The sequence below is a fragment of the Lepisma saccharinum genome, chromosome 15 (genome assembly GCF_977018435.1).
Source record: "Lepisma saccharinum chromosome 15, izLepSacc3.1, whole genome shotgun sequence".
In the NCBI taxonomy this organism is placed as follows: domain Eukaryota; kingdom Metazoa; phylum Arthropoda; class Insecta; order Zygentoma; family Lepismatidae; genus Lepisma; species Lepisma saccharinum.
Genome location: NC_139243.1, coordinates 36,246,526 through 36,262,649, shown reverse-complemented (window position 1 = coordinate 36,262,649; position 16,124 = coordinate 36,246,526). Strand labels below are relative to the sequence as shown.

General features: G+C 37.4%; 1 protein-coding gene across 2 annotated transcripts in view; it reads right to left on the bottom strand.

Annotated features, from left to right (window-relative positions):
- The window catches only part of ebo (exportin ellipsoid body open), a 151,872-nt gene that overhangs the window by 50,486 nt on the left and 85,262 nt on the right, over positions 1–16,124 (bottom strand). For both annotated transcript variants that reach the window (XM_083136809.1, XM_083136810.1), the window contains 4 exons: positions 11,578–11,670; positions 6,911–7,233; positions 4,116–4,407; positions 2,631–2,814 (listed from right to left, as the gene is read on the bottom strand). In XM_083136809.1, the coding sequence (XP_082992935.1) occupies positions 2,631–2,814; positions 4,116–4,407; positions 6,911–7,233; positions 11,578–11,670 (892 nt within the window). The remainder of the gene's footprint in view (positions 1–2,630; positions 2,815–4,115; positions 4,408–6,910; positions 7,234–11,577; positions 11,671–16,124) is intronic.

The window sequence follows — 16,124 nt, the reverse complement described above, 5'->3', positions numbered from 1 at the left end:
ATTTTGATTGGTTATTTTAATTACAATGCTGTCAGCATATATCTAAATGTAATCCTTTGTTTAACCACACAAATCTTTTATAAAAGTCCAAAGGGCGAAGTAAAGTTTCAATTTGATGTGGCATCAACAGTAAGCTAAAGGTTAGATATTACCCATTATTTTCTGATACATGAGTTCAGACCAAAGTAAATACAGTAAAATCACAGTTTTCGCGATAGTACTTTTTCTCGTTAGTATGTTGTTATTTTCTAGCGGTCCCTACCCATTTTCCTAAGGCTGCATACTATTCTTATATTTCAGTTATATGGTTTTTTCAGTTACACGTTCAACGAGTTTAGTCCCAACAAGAAAAAGAGTCCAGTTATAAATTTTTAACTGTGCTTGCTCAAAAGAATGCTGCTCTTGGAGTTCAAGATTTCCGTGAAGATAATATGTGCCACCCTTCCTGTACAAGGTTTTCTTATCAGCTGCAACCACAGGACCAGACTCTCGACTTGAAATTCTATTTTTGTCGCTTGCATCGGAGGGTGGGGAATGAGCAATGCATCCTTGAACCAGATTGGCCTGTGGTAAATAACCCTGCTTTTGTTCTTTGCATTGCGTTGGACAAATCGTATCTGCCTAAAGCAGATCGGTAATGATATCCTTCAAGCTGTCAAGACAAGTCACTGGCACCACACTTCACAGGCCATCGTAAACATTACAAACAAGCTGAAGAAAGGGAGGGGGAATCGAAGAGCTGCTTGCAGGTGGGGAAAAGTTCTGCTGTGTCTTATTACCGTGCTGTTTAAAGATAATATATGGTTGTTGAAGACAGACAAGTTGCAGTACTTTTTTCTTATGCAAACAAAATTGGAGATAAATGAATTATTGAAGACTGTGACTTATTTGCGAGTGAATGGTTCTGAATAAAAGCAGCGATAATACTAAATATTGTGTGGATTTTCTTTCTGCAAGTGCCATTTGTAAAAGCCCTTTGTTTCCCTTTTGTTAGTATGGGACAAATTGAAGATAAAAAGATAAAAGCTAGAACTGCTCAACCACTGCATCTTTTTGAAAATTTTAAATTGCAAAAATGTTTATTGTTTTAATGTTGCAAAAAGCAACATTTTAAGTAACATCCAACAAATAAGGTCCAGGGGGGAGGGGGGAGTGGAAGCAAAGGCCCAAAGTTTGAAATTTTCCGTAATTACGCAAAATTTCCAAACGCTGTAATTTGTTTTATAAATATATATATATTACATATCCTCATAGAGTAATATTTTGTCATGCTTCCCTCCAAACTTGGTCCATCCAGCAGCCAGGGCCGATGCTAGAAGCAAAATTCTGGACATTGTCTCGAAGCTGGCAACATTGCCACGATTTATTGTTATTTTACTCAATAGTTTTTTACTCAAGTAGCATCAGTCTGATTTCAACAAAACTTTGCATGGTTGTAGGAATGTTCCATAACTATATACTACATTTTTCCATTCGCTTCGCTCTATTGAGGGGACACAGGGGCAGGCCATATTTAAAAAAACAAAAAAGAAACAATTTTCTTCTTCTTTTTCCTCCTCTAACACTAATTATTGGGAGGCACAATGTATAAATTCTACCTCCGCTAAAAGCACTGTCTTTAAGAAAGATAAACAAACCAATTTCATCTCTATATGACAATTATATTAGCAGACACACGAGCAATATTTCCTATGTAGATAACTGCATTAAAAAAAGGCCTGCTTCATGAAATTATTGCATAGTCGTGCATAGCAGTTGCAGATTAATGAGTTATTGTGAGGGGAGATTGGTGACTTTTTTTCCCACCAATAACAGGGGTTGGCAAATTCCTCTACTTTTTACCAGCAAACAAGAAATGAAAGTTTTCCAAGCAAGTCCCCCTTCCTCTCTCTCTCTCCCGTGTACTAGGAAGGATTATGTAAAAGTGTGGGTAAAGATGTATGAATAGTGATGTTCTTAATTGTCCAGATACGTTCTTGTGGATGAAGGTATACACAAGACACCTTAATCACACTTTCAGAATGTGCTAAAACCCTAGAGAAAGCAGCATTTAGTGACCATCAGTTTGGCAATAGTGTGCTTGTTCCCCGATCGTAAGGCAGGTGTTCAAGGTTGCATGGTGAATGAATGAGACTGCTGCAAAAGCAAGGGAGAGGAAAGGGAGAGGTCGCCTTGCATACAGAACAGGTTTCTGGCATATTTTGTCATTGGCAGCACTTGGAAAACGTATAAAGCGGGAAACATAAGATCGAGATAAACGTTCTAATGTTGAACATGATTTTCTGTAGGGAACTGGCTGAACGGATTAAGCTTGTCAACCTTGCTTGCACCCCTTCCACCCACAGCACCATCACTGTCTATTTCTAGTGATTTTGTGAATTTACAATAACGATTTAGAACAGATTGGTGCAATATAGTAAACTTTGGTGCATATGTAGTACTCCCCTTTCTTTGTGTACTTAATTTTACCATTTTAATTATCTTTCAATAATATGTTTTCCTCAGTTATAAGTTTTTTCCCTTGTCCCCCATAAAACGTAAAACTGAGATTTCACTGTATCTATGGTTATATATTCTCAGATATTAACATAGCATACCAGTTAACCATACTAGAAATGTATTCTGCTTACCTTGTTCTTGCAGTGTTTTGTCTTCCGAAAAGCCTTGTATATGCTGTATTCTTCGAAAGTCTGATGTAAGAGCATGAATGAAGGTTGTTAAAAGTTCTTGTCTCCGATCCCAATGCTGTTCTGTTACACCATGCCATGGAAGAAGAAGAACATTGCACAGAGCACGGTAGATCAAGCATTGAGCCTAGTAAAAAAATAAAAGCATTCTTAATGAATCATATTTTTGGAATAAAAAAATAAATGATTGTAATGCAATAATGATGTTAAAACAGTGAAACTGCCATAATTCAATTTTCAAACTTAATGATCACATCACCCCCACCTTCGGCCGTGATCAAGCAAGTTTGGGGCCTTAACCCCACACCCCCTATATGCCTTCATGGCATGGTGTATCGCACAGGGGAGCACTTTACCTTTTTTATGACTATTTGGAAGAAGCAGGAATGTATTTCAAAGATCATATATACATCATGCAAAAATCAGTACATCTAGGACAGGTACAGATATTAGCTGATTACAGTTTATAGGTAAACTTGCCACTACTTTTGCCTGATGCAATATTGCAATAAAAATCTTGAAACTGAATGGGTTATTCTGTAATGTTCTTATTGTTTTGTTTTTTATAGACATAAAAGTTTAATTTATGTACCCTGATCTGCTACATTAAATTTCAGCATGAATGAAAGACCTGCCGTCAACGTCATGTAGCTCTCATTCTATAAGTGGCCAAAGTTTCACATTTCCCCCAAATTGATTTTCTTCAGGAATTGAACCAATTTTTAGGAACAATGCTCCATACTTTTCACTGAGGAAATCCACTATTTATAAAACTGCCAGTAAAGAATACTAGCATTAAGTGAAGTGTTTTGATATTAGAGGTGTCATACCTTCGTATATATACTATTACTACTAATGATAATGACAGACCTGAAAAAATTTTGATCAGTTTCAGAGAAATAATGCATTCAATGATGCCGCATGTTACTGGCTATCCCAGCCATATTCAAGGGGATTACAGGCACTGTGATAGCAGTTGTCCCAATCGGCAGCAAGAAGTTAAAATATTTTCAATCTACATTCAATCTCTATTCATTTGTTTTTCCCCCATGCAAACAAACTCTTGAAATGCACAAGGTGCTGCCATATGGGTAAAATTGAAACTACAACTGTCCAGAAGAAACAAAGCAGTGATGCACTACCATCTGCATCCCAGACACCGTAACATCTGTTTATGAAGGCAGTAGCCCTTCGAAATTAATTGGAAAAAACAATTAAATTTGCAACATTGAAACACAATCACCACTTGTGTAATATTTGAACTATGTTCACCACACCCACCATAAAGGTGATGTTCTCCATGTTGGATTTGTAAGCAACTAAACACGACGATCCTGAAAACAGTTCCTTTGGCAAAATCTAGCTAGGCTGGCCTGCCAAAACTCATTTGCCTTCTTACAGTACTATTGCCACAAATATGTCTCTTACCTCAGGTTGCAAGTATCGTATACTTGGTGCTTCACTGTAGAGGTTCCGCAGCACCTCAAGTTCCCAAAGATGTGGTGGTCTCACCGTTCCTGTTAATGTAACTAGCATATGAGCCGCAGAATGAATAAGTTTCTCAGGCTCCTCCTTCCCGATCACCATGACTGCAGATTTTACCATGTCAGAAACCAGTCTCTGACACAGCTGCAGCAGTCCGGGATTATGCAAGCCTTCCGCATGAAGCTGTGCTATCCAATGACCCCATGCCTTTAGAGCAGCAAGTACTTGCGCATGCCTGCAAGGGAAAAGATTCACTTACAGGAATGCAGTGGGTTTTTCCATTTTCTCAAAACATTATAAACACACAGAACAATGCATAAATGCTGTTCGAATGTCTGCAAAAGGTGTACGTAACTTTACAAAAAATCAACAAACTCCAGGTGCATGCGTAGCATTGCAGCAGCAATGTTTGTAACTGGAACTTACCTTATGGATATCAATCATACATCTATCTCGAGAATCAAAAATACAATGAAATAGTTTTAAATGTAACGAACTTTAGCCAATAAAGAACCACAATTTCTTATTAATAATAGCATTTATACTACAGTGGATCTTTTTCACATGTTGCTTGAAGATAATATGTTAGCTAAACTCCTTTGTACAGTGCAACTGATATTAAAGCAAATAGTTTTCAAGGTTTATAGTTAGGGCTCAGATAGTTATGTACTTAAAATACCTAAAATATCCATGCAAGTATACACTAAAAAGTAACAAAATATGCACTTTAGAAAAACACACAACCTATATTCAATGTTTTCTCTCAGTTACTGCAAGAACCCTGAATGTAAACTTTCAGCTCATACAACTTAGCATGTAATCAATGTACAGAGTGAGTCAAAAGTCTCTTAATCCCTCTATAAAATGTAAAGAATTTATGCAACGAACAATAGGTAATGATAGAAAAAGGTTAGGCCCAGGGGAAACCATAGTTGTGCATGTCAAGCCAAGGTCCACCATATTGGTGGCTGTCAAATTTAATTCAAGTCATAAATTTAAAATGGGAAGGAGGTGATATAATATATCAAATCAGGCTAGAATTTCACGAGAATTGGTGAAGGTTTTCTTACGTATCTTTAACCAGTAAAAAAGTTATGAATAAATGCTTGTACCCATTTCCCCCTTTTGAAGTGTCCGAAAAAAGCATCATAATGCTTCTAACATGCCAGTAATGCATCGAGATCATACGGACATCTAGGGTGAGAAGTTCATGTGGCCTTGCACATGATTTTAATCAGCTACATCCGTGAAAAGTTTAGTATTATGAATGGTTGTCTTGAACAATTACAGTGTGATACTTCCATTCTTTGCAGTGACGAGGCTAATGTTCATGTTCAATAAGAGATATTTGTTATCTGACAACCCACATTGATAATACGATTTTTGAGGAAGTTACTTTCCATCATTTCTCCCACAAAAAATATCTGTGTGATGGGAGGTGCGCACTCGATCACCGCCAGAATAGTGCTGCATTGTTTGGCGACGCAAAACCTTCCAATAGAAGGTGAAAAATACAGCAGAAGTAATTTTTAAAAAACTGTTTGCAATATTTTCCTGTGAACGTTGACAAAGTCGTGGGTATAATTTATATTTATGCTTGTTTTGATATATATGGGGGGAAAGGGCATGCTGTGTACATGTAAGTTTGTTTTATTGCAGTAATCTGTTCTAAATCATTAATGAAAATACACAAAATCACGAGGAATAAACAGCAAAGGCACAATGGGGAGGGGGGGAGGGGATGCAAGCAAGGTTTTCCCGTTTAACACATTCAGTCATTCAGGTCCCGGCAAAACACCATGTGAAACGTTAGGATGTTTATCTGGATCTTACGTTTTCCATAACTATTGTCTCCTGCTTTCTACATTTCCTACGTCGTGCCAATGTCGTAAAATTTGCTGAAGACTGTTTGTTCGGTAGCCAGGCAACTTCATCATCCACTTTTCCTCTTCCTTGCTTATGTAGCAATGTCATATTGAAGGGGCAAGGGCACAATTTCCATTTGTCACACCTCTGTTGGTGGACAGGAAAGGAAAAAAAAAACTTCTTACATCCCACACCAAGTAGGAACCTTATGCCTTGTATTATCTAAGCTGGATGGTGTGGAACCAGACAGTTTAAAAGATACCTATCTGTTTCTGATCTGCTTCAGGCAGATACGACTCACCTAATGCAATGCAAGGAACAAAAACAGGATTATTTAGAATTGCCCCTCCCTTGCCCTCTGATGAAAGCAACAAAATTAGAGCCGAGAGTCTCCTTCCATGATTACAGCTAGGAATGTAAATTCTCAAAATATGAGGAACTGGACATTGAGGCGGTGTGTACATCTTGATTCTAGTGACGAAGAACTGAAGGGTAAATACATAACGTCCAAAAAGCAGAACACCAACACCATCTACACAATACTCCAACATTTCAATTATGTGTTGTTGAGTTGGTGTTTTAAGTCAGCTTTATGCACAGTAAGATTAATCGGGACTGGACCTACAGTTTAAAGTGGAATCCGAACCACTATGTGCCTCCACTGAGAATTAACCCAGGACCTCTTGATTACAAGGCGACGACACTGAGCCATAGGGCACTTCAATGATATGCCACTGTGGCCACAAAAGTTACAGCTAATTAAAAAGTGGGACGTTCCATTAATAAACCTTATATATTATCGTAAATGAAGATGCATTACATGTACTGTTATTCTGAAACCCCCACAAATAAAAATAAATAAATAAACTCACACTTCGATTAGATCTCCTTTCAGCACACTCACAGAAACATTCAAGTTGTAGAGCTTCAATCTGGTCCCATACGTTGCTAATTCAACCAGCTTTTCGATTAGTGGCTGAGATGTCTGAAAATGTTCATGGAATGCTTCACCCAGAAAATGAGCTGATAACCTTCCGATAGCTTGAGACAAGGAAGAAAGATCACGGAGAAGACAATGTAGTCGGCGGCACTCGTGCTCTGCTGTAATGTTCAGCTGTGGATGGGAATTGTTTACCTCACTCACTGCTCTTTCCAGACGAAGGTACCACTGCACAGACTCCTTCCAAGGGTCATGCTGAAAACAAGAAAAACTATGAATCTTGCAGCAGTGCCACATATTGTACACAATATGCATGTCCAAATGTGATACTGTGTTGCTGTGTCTATACCACCATTAACTAGAGAAGGGGCTGAACCACTGACAAGATTAAATTAATCTTCATATTAACCCCTTAAGTGCGCAATTTGTTGAACAAGTCGCTACTTGAAAATGTAGGTTTTTTGCTGGAAAATGTAGTTTTTTTTCGTCAAATTCAGTATACGCCCTCCGCATTGTTCTGCTGTAGTGCGGAAGGCATATATACACACACCTTATTCTTGTTTCAACTATATTCAATTTACTGTGGTGTATATAGTAACACAGATGTTTGGTGAGATAGATCTAGCTGTAATAGAAACAAAACATAGTAGCAAGAGAGGAAAAAGACTAAAAAGAAGATGAAAAAAAAGAAGAGAAAAATTAGTTTTGTCTTCTTCTTTTTCCTCTCTTGCTACTATTTCCTGTTTCTACTACAGCTAGAACTATCTCACCAAATCTCTGTGTGACTATATACGCCACAGTACATCTAATATAGTTGAAACAAACATAAGGCGTATATATACACCTTCCACACTACAGCAGCACAATGCTGAGGGCGTACGCCATCCACACTTAAAGGGTTAAAGAAAAAGTTTAAGCACGAGGGTGTTCTGGCACCTAACCCCAATGAAAACATATATCATACACGAGGGATGGGACAGATTAATCGGTACTCTATCAGTATCAGCTGATATAGCCATATCAGAGAATCAATAAAATTATTGGGAATATTTTACCAATCCGATATTTTATAATTTAGTACAAAATTCTGTCATTTTCTTATAATTTTTATGGATAATCTTCAAGTCCTAGCTTTCAAGAAAGCAAATGTCTAAACATGCAATTTCTTTTGCATTGCAGTCACCTGGAAACACATTTATTTCAGAGGTCAATTCAGGTTCTTAAAGGACCACTTGGAATTTTATATTGGATCGGCAGAGTTATCAGTAACTGTCAATTTTATACTGAGGCACTTTTATCAGTATCAGCCAAAATTCCATAGGCCCATCCCTACAATACAATCAAAGAAGCATGCACAACAGAAAGATAAAAAATAGACCAAAGAAAAGGGTGAGCACAAACTTATATAAAATATACATATGAATAAGGATGGTTGTGTTTGGTGTCATTAGGTAAGATAAAGCAATACAAATTAAAATTATATAAAAATATATATGTACAGAGGACAGTGCTCCTGAAGTTATGTCACCTATTTCTGGGACACCCTGTATATGAACATGAATAAGTTCAGGTTGTCTAATAATGTTCCTCAGGCCATGGTGGTAACGCCATTGCACTGTAATCAAGGGGTTCCAAATTCAATACCCGGTAGAGGCACATTACACAATAGTTAGGACCCTACTTATAACAATTCAATCAATCCATCTTGTGCTGTTTTATTCAGACTTTACAAGCAGGAACACCTGAAAACCTGTTCCAGAAATTAAAATTCAAGAGGGAAATTCATAATTATACAATGAGGTAGGATAATCAACTTCAGCATCCTAAACACACTCTAACACTTTCCAAAACATGATTTACCCATTTGGCTACAAGAGTGTGGACTCAACTTCCTCCATTCACAATGTCCCTCATGAATTATAACTTGAAAAACGAACTTAAAAATCTACTGTTACGTGAGCAGTATCTGTGTTCAAGCAGTCATGATAGCAGCCAACATCATGTTCTCACTTGTGGCATAACTTGATGATAACAACTAGTCTCATATTTCCTCTTTACTTTTAGCTCCCCCCCCCCCCCACCACCACCATGTCTTGCCAATCGATTGATTGAGTTGGTGCTTTAAGTTCACTTTATGCACAGTAAGGCTAATCAGGACTGGACCTACAGTTTAAAGTGGGACCCGAACCACTACGTGCCTCCACCGAACACAGATGAAGTTTTCAATGTCTGGTCATATTCAGTATTTTGTTTTTCTTCAAGTTTTGCAGAAGATTTTTTTTATGTGGTGCAAACTGTGAAAGAAGTAGAAAGAGGAGAAAAGGGCTGGTTAAGTGTGATAAGAAGATTGGTGAAGAGAGGTGAAACTGACATATGGTGCTCCTCCTTCAATTTTTAGTGTCTTTCTTTTATTTATTTCTTACCAGTGCAGCAAAAAAAATGCAAACTTGTCTTAAAAATCTTCAAACTCCCCAGTGACAAATCATGAAATCTATCATTAAAACCATAACCAGCCAACAATTACCAATTTTATTAGTTCACCATTTGTCTTCACGTCACAATTAATTCAAGATGTAGAAAAGTAATGTAAAGTTACTAAATAAATACAGAGAAACTGGTACTTAGTTTTTAAACTAAAGTACTTTTTTTCTTTCCATACTTTTATTAATTTCAGAGGCCACTGCTACCATCCTCATTGGAACTTGATGTGTTGAACTTGAAAAAACAAGTTTCATGGAAAAAGTGAGTACCAGTTTCTCTGTATTTATCTACCACCGCATCTCTCATTTCCCAAATATGAATAAAATTACTAAAATACAAGAATGAATGCTCACTCAAAATTTGACCTTTTTTTTTAAAACATTTATATTATAAGGAAGAACATTAGGCGTAACACTTTTAAAAATGATGATTGTTATGATTTAAAGTACTTCCTATCTTTTCTATGGACACTGATAAGTCATAAACATTCATTGTTTAGTTGCAAAATTATCCTGCTTGCAGATAAAACAGTTTTGCTAGACCTAAATGATGAACAATCTGGATAATGAACATCACAGAAGAACCAGTAATAGGATGAGGAGGGTAACTATGATTGTAAACAAAAAATAAATGAGGCAAAAAACACTACATAATGACCTGAAATTTACTCTACTTAGTCACATTATAAATAGTGGAAAGTTTGTTCTGGTTGCTATGCATGAAATGCAAAAATAATTATTATGAATATCACTATCTTCAATGGTTAACACAGTTAGATTTGCCTACATTACAAGAATACAAGAAAATCTAAAACAACTTAATTTGTACATTAGGAATTGCCTTTGCAAATAAACAGTGACTACTTCTTAACGAGATATAGCTAGAGGCATGCATATTTATTTCATTTTTGACGGAAACACAAAATGTGAAATCGCACATTGAAATGTTAATTTTTCATGTGTGTGAAAGGTATGAGGTGCATTTTCCTTTCATGTTTTGTCATGAAATGATGCAAAATGAACTGCAAAATGCGAAATAAAATCTTAAACATGAAATTTAGAGTTCATTTACTGACAAGGCACTTTCTCAAATCTGAATTATCCTGTGAGTTAGGTGAATAACAAAAAATTGATTAATTCTGCTGTGAATATTTGAAAAGCAAAAATGTACTTCTTTATACAGGAATAACTTTATAGTCTGACAACTACATAAATGTGCTATTAGAAGGGAAAAGTTTATTTTGTGCAATAAGTATAGTTTTAAAATCAAATTTAGCATTCTATTCACCATTTTAACACCAAAATGCAATTTTATTTACTGCTTTTGATCATGAAATATATGCCTAGTCTTCGTACAGAAATCTTCATCTTTTATTCACCAAAAATATGTGGCTCTAGGCACAGCTTATAAAATACTCATCAGAAACATTTGATTAGTTCTAAGATCATTGTGCAGTGTTGGAGGCTTAGTAGCAACATGAAAACTATATGACAGGAAATAACTTCTTACGTCACGTGCTGGCAACATACTTGTTACAAACAAAAAACACTTTAGGAGTTCTTCCAAGCTTTAGATTCCATCTCGGAGTCATCATCAGGGATGGTCGAGAAACGACAAAAGGGGACGCAGTTGGAGTTCCTCTGGCGCTACTCACTATGTCTGCTGGAAGAAGTCATCCTAAAAATCCATCTCCACCAGCCAACAATCCTAACATACATGAACTTGTCAACACTGCAAGACCGCAATGACATCTTCCAGCACACACAGCGAGTAGCACCAGCAGAACTTCAACCGCGTCCCTTTCGTTGTCTCTTGACCAGCCCTGATGATGATTCCGAGATGGACTCGAAAGCTTGGAAGAACTCCTAACGTGTTTTTTATCGTGCTGTTTGTGTGTTTTCTGTTGTTTTTAACAAGTATGTAAAACTATGATTTGAAATGTGATTAAATATACATATATTGTTCTGACTAGGCTGTTCTATATCTTACATATTTTATGTGTAATCCTGTACTTTTTTTTTTACTTAGTGGTGCATTTTGGTTCCATATTGTGCTTATTACATGAAACAAACTACTATTACTATTAAGATTTATTTGTGCTGATAATCAATAACTTACCACAATGCCATATATCTGTAAAGGAGCAAGGTCAGCAACTTTTGCAATAGTTTCAATGCATTGGCGGAGAAAATGTTGCCATTCTGTTTCTTCCTGCAAAGTAGAAATTGCAAAAAATGTTGAACACACAAATAAATTATATGCTTTCAAGAAGTATTACTAAGAACTAAATCTGCTTCTGATGCACCAGTCAATGCTATTCTAAAATCTGGAACCATATTATTTGCACCAAAATGCCACAATGCTAATTTTTCATCAAAACTTTTTAAAAGGTCATGGCAAAAGTTCCTTAAATGTTATGAACAAAAAAGAATTATAAGAACTGAGCTTCCAATTTGCCATGGAACCAAGAATTGATCCTGGAAACCATCGATTATAAGGTGACAAACATTGAAATAATTTTCAAATAAATACACTTACTAAAAACTTGTAATAGAAGTGGAATTGATGCCTATTTTTCAGGTATTCTAAACAAAGACATATGAACACACAAACTTTAAAATATTCTAACAAACTAAAAATTTAATACAGCATTTTTCATCATGTTTGAACTAACTAAAATTAGATTTGATATGTATCAATAGCGATTCCTATAACAAAAAGGAACATAACTAAATGTGTGGTAACATAAAACATTGGGACATTATTCACATCCCAAATGTAGTCATAAAATACACGGATTCTCTCCACCAACTCAAGATGTTTGGCAACCTTATTTTAATAGCAGCTTTTGATACTTCCAAATAACGATCACAATTACATACTCCCTCTAAATACACTGATCAACAAAATTAAACTTCTAAAATTCTTTTAGTCTTCAAGCTGCTGAAGACGAATCTGAACTTGGTTTTTGTCCTGCACCCTCAGATTTAGAAATAATGCCAATTAAAGTATCAACCTTTAGACCCTGGCCGAAATTTGAAGGAAATCAAGGAGCTTCCTGTTGGCGGTCTTTGTGCCCCTCTACTAATTATCCCAGAATCACAAATGATATCTCGTTGGAAAACTTATGGAACACAGATTCCAATGAGGTACATTTCGGACACATTACGCCCAATTTGTAGAAGAAAAAGAAGAAAATAAAATTGTGGAAAAAGTTAATTTTTGGAGAACTTGAGGTAAGTTTGCAACACTTACAGTTGCGTAACGCAAACATAAACTCAGTGACACACACCCTATACATTAAGTTGACTAACTGAAGTTGTCCTGTAGGACAAATTTCAATGAAGAAACATATGTAAAGTATACATATTACAATATACAGAGTGAGTCAAAAGTCCCTGACCACCCCTTATAAAATGAAAGGGAATGTAGATTGCAACAATTGATCATGGTAGTAATATGTTAGGCCTAGGGGGAAACTTTTTGGTGCATGTCATGACAATGTCTGCCATCTTGGATCCAACTTAATTTCTTTAAATGGGAAGGGGTGGCATGTGGGGTATGGTTTTTGGCTAGAATTTCACCAGGAATTCAGTGAAGTCAGATTTATGAAAACTTTAATGATAAGGAAGTTATGGACATATGAAAGTAATAATTACATATCATTTGCAGGTGCTGAACCATGCCATTGACCAAAAAAAAAAAAAAAAGGTAAAGTGTTCCCCTGTGCATAGCACCACGCCATGAAGGCATATAGGGGATGTGGGGGTAACGCCCCACGGGCGAACAAATCCAGATCATCAAGCTGTGTGTGTGGAGGGGGAGGGGGGGAGGCAGAAGTGCCCATGCTGTAGCTCGTGATTTCAATGAACGGAACCCTTAACAGAACTCAGCGTTGCATGTTACAGTGTCCCAATTACTGACCACGTTCGAAGAGAGCGGTAGAGTCCAGGACAGTCCACAATATGGTAGTCCCAGAACTGCCACTGACGAAGGAACAGATACGGCAGTGCTAGCATCGTTTGCCAAGTCTCCGCAGTGCAGCACACGTCGAATGTCTGTGCAATGTGGTGTCAGGCAGAGTTCCATTTGCAGGGTGTTAAAAGATGGTTAAGTGGCACCCGTACAAGATGCATCTGCAGCAGCATCTCTCTGAGGACGACCGGGATAGGAGAATGCAGTTTTGTGAATGGGCTGTGGAGCAAATTTGCCAGGACCCACACTTTGTACTGCATATTCTGCATTCTGATAAAGCAAATTCTTATGTGAATGAGGAAGTGAATAAACAGAACATGCGGTATTGGTCCTCCGAGAAACCGTTGTGCAGAGACCCGAGCAATATGGTTGGTGCTGGGAAGGTTATGGTGTGAGCTGGGATCTGGGGGACACATATCATTGGCCCATTCTTCATTCATGACAATTTAAATGCAGGGCTACTTGCAGTTGTTACAAAAACATTTTTTTCGTCAGTTTTGATGGGGGATGGCAGCTTCCCCTCATATTTTCAGCAGGATGGGGCATCACCTCATTATGGGCGACAGGTTCGTCACTATCTGGACCTCCAGTTCCCTGGTCGACGAACGTCAGTGGAATGCCCTACCCAATCACCAGATTTCCCTGCACTCGATTTTTACCTACCAATCATGTTTGCCGAAAAGATTCGACGTGTAGGTCACTTGGAGCAACAGATACTGGATGCCTGTGTACAAATCACACCTGAGATATTGCTCCGTGTCCACAGAGCATGGGAGAATGGTCTCAACATGTGCACAGCACAAGAAGGACAGCATATTGAACTCATTGTGTAATTTTCATATGACCATAACTTCCTTATCATTAAAGTTTTCATACATCTGACTTCACCACTGAATTCCTGGTGAAATTCTAGCCCAAAACCATACCCCACATGCCCCCCTTCCCATTTAAAGAAATGAAGTTGGATCCAAGATGGTGGACATTGTCATGACATGCACCAAAAAGTTTCCCCCTAGGCCTAACATATTACTACCATGACAATTGTTGCAATCTACACTCCCTTTCAATTTATAAGGGGTGGTCAGGGACTTTTGACTCACCCTGTATACATATTGCAATCTCTATACTTTACATATGTTTCTTCATTGAAATTCATCCTACAACACAACTTCAGTTAGCCAACTTAATGTATAGGGTGTGTGTTACTGAGTTTATGTTTGCGTAGCACAACTGTAAGTGTTGCAAACTTACCTCAAGTTCTCCAAAAATTAACCTTTTCCCCAATTTTCTTATTTTCTTCTTCTTCTACAAATTGAGTGTGATGGGTCCCAAATGTACCTTGTTGGAATCTGTGTTCCATAAGTTTTCCAACGAGATATCATTTGTGATTCTAGGATAATTAGTAGAGGGGCACAAAGACCGCCAACAGGAAGCTCCTTGATTTCCTTCAAATTTCGGCCAGGGTCTAAAGGTTGATACTTTAATTGGCATTATTTCTAAATCTGAGGGTGCAGGACAAAAACCAAGTTCAGATTCGTCTTCAGCAGCTCGAAAACTAAAAGGAACACCTTCATTCATTCAAAAAAAAAATGTCACTGTCTACCAGTGATATCAGAGAAAGATGCATATTTGGGCCAATGTGTACTTATTTATCTAGTCTTTTTTGTTTGCTGAGTGTGGGAATGGTTTGGTTGACTGATGAAAATGATGCTGTATGGTCACTGTAACATTTAATATCATGAGACCCTCCAATGTGTCGTGTTTGTAACGTCATTTTAAGTGTTCGGCATATTCTTATTGAATGTGCCGATTTTCTTAAGGTAGACTTTTAATCTTCTCCGCTGTCTGTCATCAAACAAACGTTTTTAGCTTTTTGAGAAGAGCTGGCCTCTTCCACTGTCTGTGAGGAAGTTCTTTTTGTTTATTCTTAGCTTTAAATGTGTTGTTTGTCTTGCGCAGGTCCCTTTACAGCCTCGCACTTTTACCCTTTCTCAAGGGGCTTCTTACACCCCTTGTTTTAACATTTTAAGGAAGAATGTTAGATAAGGGGATATTTCCCCATATGCATTGAAGGGTGCAAAACGGCCATATCTGCCGATGCACCCACCAATATTTAAATCAACAAATCAATCATTTTTGAAAGCAAATAAAAAAAAATGCCTCATCATTACAATTTGGCACACAAATGTACTATGTAGAAATTGAACGGAAAAATTAAAAATCGAGCAGGATTTGAACACAAGTCTCTGGCACACCATGCTATTTCTCTACCAACTCAGGTACCGAGACTGAGATTTTGACTGCCATCACTATTGCTGTTTTATCTGTGTGGGATTTTCTTTGTCACTGCTACCAAAATGAGATCTGTTGCCCTTGAAAGAGTACTGATGTCGACGGTGACTAGTATATCCCAGCATGGAGTTAAAACAGCACAAGCACAAAATCAGGCGAATCCAGGGCTGGTTAGGTAGCTCAGTTGGTAAAGCAATAGCATGGTATGCCAGAAACGTGGGTTCGAGTCTGTTCAAGCCTGCATTGCTCACTTAGATTTCTAAAAAATATATTTTGTTCTACATGGAGGATTATTATAGTTTACTCTACCATTTCGCACCTGACAAACTTAAAATCTCTGCATCAACATCCATGGTGGGGTGGTTTGCAGAACATGCTACAATGCCAGGCGTTATGGG